At 46.5% G+C, this 12,040-nt stretch overlaps 1 protein-coding gene across 1 annotated transcript in view; it reads right to left on the bottom strand.

Annotated features, from left to right (window-relative positions):
- COL26A1 (collagen type XXVI alpha 1 chain) overlaps positions 1–12,040 on the bottom strand; it is a 170,756-nt gene that overhangs the window by 25,203 nt on the left and 133,513 nt on the right. The window contains 1 exon segment of the mRNA XM_074160721.1: positions 1,404–1,557. Coding sequence (XP_074016822.1) covers positions 1,404–1,557 — 154 coding nt within the window.

Below are 12,040 nucleotides of genomic sequence, written 5' to 3'. Positions count from 1 at the left end.
GGGCTTTGGAAGCGGAGCGCGGGGATCTTGAAATGAGAATGCCAAGGTCAAGGAAATTCAATGCGTGGGGATCTGTCTAGCCAAGTGGGCTCAGAGGGAGATTTTCTTATAAGTGTATTTTTTTTTCATGCCACAAGAGGGATCATAAAACAGCCCATTGTGTTTATGGTAAATTTAAAAAATATAATGCAGAGTGCAACTGATGTAGCTATTCATGGGAAAGTTTTTTCTCCTAATAAAACCAAGAATTACCCCTACCCCAGTCCTCTACCTCCCCGCTCCGCTCCCAGACAGGGAAACACGGCATTCGGCGCTCAGTAGGCAAGTATGAATTGCCCCCCTGTGATCCCAATGGCTCTCTGGAGCTTCCTCAGGAATGTTTCAATCTATCCAGGCCTTAAAATCCACAGTTTTTGGACTTAAAACGTGTACACTGAAACACACAGGCAGAGTGGCCCTACCGAGGTCAACAGAAATCTAACTGTACCGAGACCAGAAGTCAGCTCTCAGTAGATGCTTGTGCCAACAGAAATCAAGGCTAGCAACGGGCCAGTAAGGCTGGCAAAATGGAGCTTAATATGTTAGTTTCTGAGCCCAGCTGCTTTCTTCCAGGAACATGCCTGCTCAGCACTGACTTAACTCAAGGAGGGGCAGAGACACAGAGAGAAAAGCCACATGCCCCTCTCTTTGGGAAGGGGTGACCCTCATCCCTGCATGGGCAGTGGGAAGGGGCCCTGAGGAAATGGCGCCCAGATTGCTGCACCGAAAGGATGGTCTGAGGTGGAATCAGAGAAGACTGAATTCCTTCCTCAACCCTGAGTCCGCATGTGTGTTGGCGTGTGACCACCTCTGCATTCACAGCTCAGCAGAGAGGGAGGGACAAGAGGCAACATTAAACCTTTGGAGTGAACAGCCCCTGGTTTGCAGGAATCCTGTCTCTAACACCAATTCTGACCCTAAAAGAGACTGAAAGCTCTCAAAATGCCTCTCCACAGGGTGGTTTTCCTGCTGAGCACAATCCCAACTTGCAGCGAGTGTTTGCTCACTACCAAAGCTACGGTGTCGCTGCTGAGTGTGCAAAGCAACGAGCAGACACGGAGCCACTCGAGCCACACAAGGCCGCCTGCCCGTCACTCGTCAGCCCGAGCGCAGCCGCTCCCACCGACGGCTCCCCGATGGATCAAACACACGGCAGCAAACAAAAGAGAGGAATTGTCCACCTGAAAATCCTAACCCTCTTCTCCTTTACAGAGCAGAGGGAAGGAGTTGCAGGTGTTTCCCTCCAAGCCCTCTCCCCTGCAGCTTCCAACACTACAGCAGACTGACACGGCCTCCTTTTTAGTTACCCTGCAGGAATGGCGTGAGTAGGGCAGGCAATTTGGTGAAGAGCAGGAAGGTCTTACCAACGGATCCCACTGTTTTTCTCAGGACAGTCCCGGGATTCAGCAGGGGAAAGGCATCTGGCAGCAAATCATCGTACCACGTGGCTGTCGTCCCAGTGATCGGCAGGTTGTTCTCCAGTGGTGGGCTTCGCTCCGCAGCCTCGAGCAGAAGGATCTAGAGAGGGGACGTGGGGAAGGGAAACAAGGTCAGCAGGATGGTTTCATACACGGTCTCAATCCTGAAGAGTTCTTAAAACTCCTCTCCTTGCCAGCAGTAGCTGTGAATAACTCTGCATCACAGACTGCAGGGTTTTGGTGTTAAAAGCTCTATTAGTTTTCTGGAAAGTGGCAGTAATTAGTGTAGGAAGCTGCTGTGTTAAGTTGCACATGCCCTCCTTGGAGAGGGCTTCTCTGCTTCCTGAGGGACTCAGCCTCACATGGGATTGTCTCCTTAGTGAGAAACATGAAACCAGGGACAGGAACTGGTGTTAGGGGACACAGCATTTCACTGCTCGGTTACGCGTTCAGATCCAGAGTCATAAGGTCAGAAATTACTGAGACCTGGTCCAAGGCGAAGGGCTGTACCCTGGGTGCCCAGGGCAACAAACTGGGGTGCCTCAGGACAAGTACTGGTTGTAAGTCAAAGCACAAATGCTGACCAAATTAAAGATGATGGAGAATATGAAGCTTTGAAAGAGCTGAAGTGCTGTAATTTTGGAGAAAATAATAATAAAAAAAAAAGGCAGGCAATTTCCTCAAAGAGCTCTACTTAAAAGTAATAGGATATTATTAAAACTCGCAACTGTTTCTATGCCTTGTAAACACGTTACCTTCAAGTAACTCCACATCCCAATGTGCGTCCCTGAGCTATTTGGGCCGTTTACAACCTAAGCTCCTTGGCAAACTGACCCCGTTTTCCCTGTATGGTTTCGGCTGCTGTTCATCAAGCTGTGCTCCCCCGGCCACTGGTGGCCCCCATGAAACTGGAAGTCAGTCTTTAACACGGCTGCAAAAAGCCTAAACATCCACAAGAAGCAGAGGGATGGAGGACCCAGGTAGACTCTGCCCACTGACACACTCCATTAAAGTGAAGCCCAGGGGGTTTATTGCACTTTACAATCAAGATTTTTAATTAAAGTTTTTACAAAATTAGGATTTTTTTAAAATTAATTTTCTATTTTCAGCTAAATGCTTCATCCCCTTACCTTCCAGGCACTAAGGAAGGTGCCATAACCAAACAGTCTACAGATGTCTTTTGAAAAAGCCTAACCCATCGGGAGCATTGGCCTGGAATGCCGAGCCCACGTGCTCTGCAAAAACGGATTTTACCCCAAATGCTGGTCAGAAGCTAAACAGAGGTCAAGTGCAGCACCCGCCTTCCCGGTGGGGCAGCCAGAGGGTCGGCATTAGCCATGGCTGGGACACAGAGTGACCCTGCCACTCGCCTGGCAGCCGGAGCCATCCCTGCTCAGGACGGAGGCAGGATGCCCATCAGGCAGGAGCAGGGCTGAGGTTTCCAGAACAAGAGTTTTGAGCCAAGCATCCCGCGTCTCCAGCAAAGCCTGCTTTCTAAGCACAAAGCTACACGGCGAAATTGTTCGAGAGGTAGAACACCGTGGTTTTACAGCACTGTCTCTTCCTGTTTGGAAACCACCTACTCAAATACTGATTTAGGGATAAGAGAAATAAAAGAGAATAAGGCTCAAACTTTCCACTAAATCCCTAGAAGTTTCAGCTTTTACATGCTGCGTTGTCTTTACATAATGAAGTCACACTGCAATTATAAATGAGAGTGACTTGGCTCCGCTTGTTTGTTTTTAACTTGCAATTATTACAAGGTTTATCACTTATTTATTACAAGACACGGTGAGAGCCAGTACTGCAGCAGCGCCAGAAATGATGAACTTCCTGCAGAATGCACTGGCCTGACAGGGGCGAATCAGAAACTAATTGAACTGGGAGCTGGGTTAAGTGCAAGGGAACTGAACCTCAGCTGTTGCAAACAAGCAAAATTCTTCCTTTATTGCAAGGATCTTTATTCGCGGATCCAGAATCTTGCTTTCTGAGTAATAAGAAAGCAAAAAGGAATCAGATCACAATGCTTTTACTCAACAGGCTTCTCTGATGCCAGGCAAGGAAGGAACTGGTTCAGTCTGTCTCGAGCAGTTCTGTGCTTTTACCCAGTGACTTGTCAGGACTTTCAAGGACACACACTATCAATTCAACAAACACGTGCCTGACCATAATTGTGCTTAATTCCCTTTGCCATGGGACTCAAGTGTACATTGAAGATCTTTTTCTGAATCATTTTATATTATTAGATTATCCTCTTACTTCCCCAGCAGAACACCTGGCTGTTGCCAAGGGGCACTCGGCAACAGAGGCAAAACTAATCCGGGAGGTGGGAAATTACAGGGGCTGGAGCCAGGGCAGAGCTGGGATGCTCCTGCTGCGAGGAAGGGACCGATAAGGGCTGTCTCGGACAGTATTTTGCCACAGCCCAGAGTGCGGTGGGAAGAGGTACTATTAAATCAATAGCAGCGATGGTCGGAGACCAGCAAACCGCAGGGGGCAGGGGCCCTCCCCGGCGGTGTAAGCGGCGCTAGCACAGCCCTGCCGAAGGTTGCATCTGGAGTGGAACAGCTCCAAATCATTTTTATGGGTGATAATAAAAATGTGTTACCACATAATCAACACAAAACAGTGGCAACGGTATCCTTTTCATTAAAACAACATGTTTTAAATGAGCGCTCTGCTGATAAACGCTGTAAAAGATTTAAAAGCATGCACAAAATAATCCCGTATGCTCTTTTATAAATTGACTATATATACTTAGCAGTCATTAAGGCTCGAACCATGGTAACGAGTTTATTTTCCCTGGGCACAAAATGATAGAGGTCAGGAAGTCTCCAGACTTGAAATTGCTGAGAAATTCTAGTTTTTATGATTAGGACTGAAGAAGTGCCCAAAAGAAATAAAGTAGAAAGAAGAGAACTCTCACATCCCTGAGATCCACGGAGCCAAACTAAAGAAGGAAAGGCACGAGGGATTTAGTCACACTCAAAACCTCAAACTATACACAGTTCTTTCAACAAGGAGTGTCCTCTCCTAAGCTAGCGCAGCACATAGCATAAACAGGGTCCTTACACATTATTGCAAGAGCACTGGAGCCATTCATCTATTTTCTGTCACATTCTGTTTTTCTTAAGGCTGCCATTGCCGTAGTCAAGGGACTCAATGAGAATTCCCACTTTCATTAAACAAAAAAAGAAAGTTTCTAGCCCTCTGAGTAAACTGTTGGAAAATGATACCACAGAGGCCCACAGCCAGGAAGCAAATTAGCAAAATGTGCAATGTATTAAAGTCTCAGTATTAAAGTCTTGGTATTTTCTAGTCAATAAGGTTGAAGTAGAGAAGGGGCTAACACCAGCTGAAGAAGAACACGTGGCTTGGATGGGAAATCCTCATGGAAAATAGTACCCATTTCTGTTATTCTCACGACTTCCAACGCACAGCTTCTTAGGAAAAAAATGGAAAATAGAGGCATCCTAATGCCACCACGTAAATGAAATATGTCTTGATGCCATGGGTAATGTTAGTCACCCAATCAACTAGAGCAGGTACAGAGAACTACCTGAAGGGCAGCACTTGTGGTTGTTGCCTGTGGTGTCAGGAGGGCAGATCCCTGCAGAAGACACAAAGGCTTTTCCTCCCCAGTTCGCACAAGGTGAAGGATGGCCTCAACTCAGCAAAACACTCGGGCTTTTGTCTTTTTGCACAAATGGAAGCAAAAAGTCACATGTGAGCCTAAATGGACACACTGAACTGGAGCCTCTGGCAACGGAGGTCCCACCAGCATGAGGGCTTGTCTCTGGTTTCCAGACCCCACCTCTCAGACGCAGCTGAACTGGGTCAGAACGCTGGGAAGAGCTGAGCTGGGGCCATGTCTCCTGCCAGCCCCGCAGCGGGAGACGGGCCCAAGTAGGAGACGGCATGAGAACGCAAAGAGAATGCAGGAGGGATGACACACTGCACTGGCCAAGGAGCTCGCAGGCCATGCCAGCGGCAGAGGTTATTGCCTGAAAAACTCACCCCTGGGCCTTTTGGGTCCCGCAGAGCCGCCGGGCTCACCTCTGTACAGGATCTGGCGCTGGCTCTTCGCCCGTGGCTCACAGCCTGGCTCCTCACCGTGGGGCCCGCACATGCGTAGGGCCCTCGGCAGGGACATCAGTGTTATGTGCCTGAAGCTCAGTCCCAGCTTACTCAGCCCACCTCCCCCTTTTCTATTTGCCAGCATAAACTTTCTAAACTTCAGACACATACCACATTTCTTGCGTCAGATCAAAAGCTCAGGCCAGGGACAATGGAAACGGGAGGAAGGTTTTCATCTTCTTGAGATGTTCAGTGTCAGAGGACTTTTTTTGGCTTGTAGTGGCTTTCAAGAACCCTATTTTGGTTGTTGCCACACATCAAAAGAAGATTTCACAAGCACAGCCTCCTCCCATCATCTGTCCTCCACTCGCATTCCTCATGTCCTGTAACTTGTAGGTGCTAGAAACAAGGAAAGAACAGCCGGGCTTCCAAAGATTTCAAAATTGATACAACAGGGCTCAGAATGCTTTTTCTTTGGATAAAAATCCATGGAAATGCAGGGGGAATCATTTGACATAATCCAGATGGATATTATTAATTAATAAACAGGGGATATTTGGTCTCTTGAAGCACTGCAGAATTAACTCCCCTCCATCCCTCTCTAAAGAGGAGGGAAAGAAACTGCATGAATCCAGCTCATCAGCTAAAAATTCCAGTGTAAAATAAGATTCCCTTGATCTTGTAAAGACACAAGCTGATTAATAATGGTAATTGCATAACTTGTTGGACATATCTTTCTTTATAGCAAATTATTTGGCAAAATATAAGAGTTTTTTAATCATTCATCAACACACAGAGCTAAACAGGGAGTTTTACAAAATCTGATGGAGAATGGTATCTCTGTTATAGCAATATGACACCTGTGAATGCAAGGCTCCAACGCAGACTCAACTGCGGGGCTTCAAAAGCCAAAAGACATTCAGTAAGTGTCCACTAAAATCTGATGAACTGTGTGCCCGGAGAGAACCTGGGTGACTTCATCCTTATTACATGTTAGAGGCCTTGGCCAAAGGGGACAAGATAATTAGTGCATGGAGGAGTTTTTGTTATATTGATAAATTATGTGGGGAGCAATAGCTGATGTCATTGCAGTGATCCAATGTAGACCAAAAGGTAAGGTTTATGTCATCAGCTGTTGCATGGAGGACAGAAATGTGGACCAAAGGCTTCTGACAATCCACAAGTAGCGCAGGTCATGCTCTTCCTGCAAAGGTACTTGGTTTTTCGTACAGTTTTACAGGATTTCCAAAAAAGAGGGTGCAAAAAGTGACTGTTTCATCAGCAGGTATTTTCTGAGGGGGAATCAGAGCAGAGAAGACACAAAAGCACAGACTAACCTACTTGTTTAGCTGAAACGCAGGTGGTGTTCAGCAGATGATCAGACCATCAAGGCTTTGGTTGAGAGCAGCAGCGAGGGAAGGATCAGCAGTGGTTTTACTGGGTCACTGCCCTCTGAGACACATGGGGAGCTTCTCTGATATCGCTACACATTGGAGATTTACATCTGCTGCTGTGAGCCCATGCAGCCTGCCATCACTGGCACCCCGAGGTGTCAGAGCCAGGGAAAGAAGTCAGACGTGGAAAGGATCCAGCAATCCTTCAATGCCGTGCTAAGAGCTCACTGCAGAGTGAACCACACAAAGGAACTCAGACTGAAATCAGATTCCCCACCATTACTTTAAAACACCTGATAAAAATACATCGGAGTTATAACCTTCCACCCTCAAAAATCACATCATTCTTCTCTGCCCGATTTATTGCTCGTCACCTGCTGGGGATGTAGCAGTGCTACGGACGTGGAGCCAGGCCAGCCCGAGGCGAGCTCAGTCGTGACAAAGTAACATCTGTTCTCCGCAACGGCTTTGAGATCTCTGCTTCTCACCAGGTGAGGAGCCTCAGCTCTGGCTGAGAGATTCATGTCAGCTGGCTCCAGCAGGCAGAGATGCCCCGTGTGCTCTCCTCCGCCACTGGACTCTGAAGGAAAAAGCTGCAAGAAGAGAGCGGCACGACTGGAAAAGGAGCTTGGTCCTTTCCTGGCTCGCCTCGGAGCAAGCTGAAGAAAAGGACCCAAAGTAATTTTTCTCTTATGTTCACACTTTGCTCATGAAGCTCTGCTGGAATTTCTGATTGAGAATTGGAAGTTTGCTTGTTTGGGCACAGGTTACCAAAGGATCCCAGCACTGACATCCCTTGGGCTCCTCACACACCTCCCTCGCTGAAACCTACTCTTTGTCTACAAAAGTATTTCTCTTCAACAATGTTTCCAGGTATTAAACACACCAAAAGCGCTTCCTAATGCAGACATAGGATTTGCTTGGCAAATTAAGTTGTATGTCACAGGAAAACAGAAAATTTCAAAGTTATTTTAAGAAAATATTAAATCTATTTGACTAAAAATGTCAAACTTGTAACTAAAAGACTTTGCGGGAGGCGATGGCGGAGAAGGAGGTCTTTAAAGCCTTTTTGTGGTTCTGGCAAATGATTTACAGCACTTGCCAAACACATGGAACAGTCTTAGGGGACAGATTGCTCCTTCGATCCAACAGTGATAAGAAATAAGATCCAACAGTTACTAGACTGGAGAATGAAAGGATTTTAACTGTCATTCTGAAACACGGACGCCTGCCCAAATGAGAGAAAGGCCAGTACCCAACCTGCCTCGAGTGTCCTAATCGTAAGCGTGATCATCGCTGATAAGAAAAAGGCTAATGAGACAGATGCAAAGTTCAGATGTGAACACTGACAGAAAATTCAGTTTGCCCACCCACTTTTGGTTCATGGCTCCCCCTTGTAAAAATCAGTTAGGAAGTTGCATTTTATTCTTAGGGACATTTATTACATTAACTGACCTACAGAAACTCAGCATTAAATTAAAAATTTTACAGGGATTGATTTAAGTTTGTTATTGCTACTAGAAAGCACTCAGTTATTATACAGCTATCTGTGAAACAGCCCAAATACTCCTTATATTCAATGCATTACTAGAGCTGGGGAAGCAGATTCTGCAGAGGGTCATTAGGATTAGAGATCAGGTAAACCACCTTCCCGTTCAGAACAGAAAGAAAATAAATAACTGCTAGTGTCAGCCACATACACAACATGGAAAATCCATGAAAGCCCTTGAAATATCAAGCAACCGCTCACGTTCCACTCTATAGGACCAGCAGCAGCCTCACAGCCAAGCAACGTGGGTTTCCCTCCCAATTTCTCAGTACCATGAAACATTTTCTATTTTCCAAATATTTCTCCACTATGGCAGGAAACTGTTTTATTGTCTGTCAGAGAAAGAAAAGACAAACCCCATAAAAGACCCCAGACAGCTGCCAGTATTTCATGTAGCTGCTTGGAAGAAAGGGGAGATACAGAAACATTTCATACAATGATTACATTAAAACTCCAAGTAACGGTGCTTCATAATCAAAAGACACAGGGTAGCGAAGGTGCTATGGGGTAATAAATGGGGTGATTTCATATAAATAGCAAGGTATTGATCAAACTCTGTGCACAGTACAAAGATTTTCTTTAAAACCTTTCAGAATCTTCTGCACAGGGAATCACATTACACGGACTGTTTTCATGCAAAAAATATGCATGTCATTTATCAATCACACAATGAATCAATCAGACACTAGATATGTAATGTTATCTCCCTGCATTAAAGCTGTAAGTGAAATGCCACGAACTTCTCAAAAGCGGTGTCAGGAGATAAGACTGGGTTATATCAACTCAGATCAAGTGCTGCACTCACCCTCCAGCCAAAAGCTGGGATTAATATCGCGCTGCCTGTAGCTCCACGGTGGAGTTTATTCAGATAAACTGGATGAACAAAATAAGCAGAAGTTTTTATGCAGCTGCCCAGTTTCCTGCTAACACTGCCTGCGTGGGCAGCGGTGCCACGGTCTCCTCACACTGCAGCTCTCCTGAGCTTCGGTGGGGTTTGTCCCGGCTCAGTGCTGTGACACAGGAGGGCAGCATCAGGCTCAGGAAATTCCGAAAAGAAGGGCCGTATGCTCTTTCCCACTAACAAGCTGTGCTGGCAGAAGGAGAAACATTTCATGTGAAATAAAAGCAGGGTTCATTCTGCCCTCCCACCAGCGAGGCTCCCCGCAGGGTCAGGGGGTGCTGTAGTGATGTCAAGCAAGACGTCATGGGAAAGAAATAAGGGGTTTGGCACGTTAGGGCTCGGGGAGGGGGGCAGCTTTCTTCCTGCCCTGCACACTTTCTTGTCCTTGACCCCAGACTCAACACCATCCTCCCTGACCTATAAATTTTATAGGCCCCATGGCCTATAAATTTCAAGCTCAATGCCATCAATTGAGCTTTCAAATCTCGGGCACCGAAACGGGTCTGGCATCAAGCAAATGGGACAGGCCAGCTCCGAGTTACTGCAGGGTAACCTGAAACAGGAGAGACGAGGATAGAAACAGATTCCATCTCCCTTCACCTCCCTTCCTGCAGAAACATCTCCTACAGCCACAAGGACAACTTAGAGCAGCGTTAAGGAAAGCATAGGACACATGAAGAGCTTGTTCCACCATACAGTTCAGCCACGTCTCAGAGTCTCTCTCCTCCCCAAGGGCTATATAAGCACCGGTCCCTAATGAGTCATTTTTCATTACATTTGCTCGATGTTTATTCTCGCTTCTCACTTGCTGATCCAACTCTCATATTACAAAAATCAGAGGGTTACTTTTATTACCTCATTTGGACGCTGATCTTACAAGTCAGATGAACCAATTCATCCTTGTAATAAGAAAGATGAGAACTTTTCTGGTTATATCCCCATTTTTTAGGGGGACAGCTACAAAAGGCTGCAGAAGAAGAGCGGGGAAAGAAGGAACCACAGTCTTGTAGCCTCTTCTTCCGTGACTGAGTTTAAGTTTCCTTAACTTGCCCTGCACAGCCACTAGAGGACAAACACGCGTTTTACATATCCTCACACATAACCAAGGAAGGCTTTTGGCTCCTTGTCCCCACTGCAGAGGTATGAGGAAGAGATTGGTTGTCACTTGTCCCTAACCTACTCTATTAAAGCAAAACTTCTCACCCAACACCAATCTGCCCAGGTCCACAGTGCCTCTGAGGTAGCCTTCCACCTTCCACATGTTTGCTCTCACCCTTGGACCTTGCAGTATTTATAACAAGTCTGAACAGGCTCCACGTGCCTCAAAGCCCCTATAGCAGGGGTCAATGGCCTGACCTGCTTGAAGCTGGCTGGCTACACTGAGCTCCTGATCTCCCCCATTGCCATTCCCTGAGTTCATCTTGGTCATGCTGGGCTGAAATTCAAAAGAGCAAAAGCAGCAAAGCTCCTCAACTTCAGCTTTCTCCAGAAGGAGCAGGACTGTGGCAGGAAAATCCATCTCTGCTCATTGGGAGGATGAACTTCCACATCTGCCTTTGCAGAACAAGACAGCAAAAATCAGAGGGGATCAGTCTCCTACACTGCTAAGGGATATTTGTGCCCATACCTAGAGGAAGAAAGACTCCTGTCTCCTTCTGAACAGCTTCAGGCTCTGCTGTGAAATGAGACGACAGTTTGGAGAGCTGAGAGACAACTTCACATCCAGATCATCCAGCAAAATACGGATCTTTCTCCAAAATTCAAGCACCTTTTTAATGGTGCTCCCTATTATTGAATAACAACTGAGATCATTCCATTGCTACATAGATCAAACTGAACTCAAATTAACCTTAAAAAAAAAGGGTGAATCAGCGTATTTCTCTTGTGAACAACACAAGCATTTGTGTAATGTTGCTTCACTCTCCATTTAATTGCTACAGTCAATTTTTGCACAGCACCCACAGCTTTTCAAACAAAGTGGAAGCCAAAAGATTGATAATGACATTGCTGGGCTGTGCTGCAGAAGGCACCCTTGCAGAGACACGGTCTTTAGTACTTCACAATAGAAAGACATAACTCATTTCCCTCCATAAAAGTAAACCTTTTTGATGACCTTTGCTCCCAACTTGGGTCTCTGTGGGAGCATAGGGAAGTCAGAAGGAAACCCATTACAGCAACAACACAGTCTGAGGCAGCACCAAAATCCTTCAAGTGTCATCTCCAGGGTCTTGGCACTGAACTTTGGAGGCACCCACCTCATTGTTCCTCATGTTGGAAACTCAGCAAGACTACAAAGCGTTCAGCCATCAGCACTGGGGTTTTTGATGACTCAGTGCTCCCTCCTGAACGAAGAGCAGGTTGCAACCAGACGGCTGCCAACATAGGAAGCGTTTCCTAAGGACAGCACCTCAGGTTTGCCAGCGAGGAGACAAATGCCAGTGCTGCACAAGTGTCCTAGGTTAGAGTAGGAGACAATGTGCTCCTGCCTTCAGTAGAGGTCCCACGCCCAAGGCAGGCAGGCAGGACTTCCCAAATACCATGGGCAGCCAGCAGTTGGTGCCAACACCAGGGAACAGATTGCTTTCAGGTGATGGGAATGTCACCCAATTTAAACCAGTTTCATCTCTGTAAGACAAACCCACTGACCGGGGTGCAGTTTCAC

The sequence above is a fragment of the Numenius arquata genome, chromosome 18, assembly GCF_964106895.1.
Source record: "Numenius arquata chromosome 18, bNumArq3.hap1.1, whole genome shotgun sequence".
NCBI lineage: Eukaryota > Metazoa > Chordata > Aves > Charadriiformes > Scolopacidae > Numenius > Numenius arquata.
The sequence above is the reverse complement of the archived record's forward strand: the minus strand, read 5'-3'. Positions and strand labels throughout refer to the sequence as shown.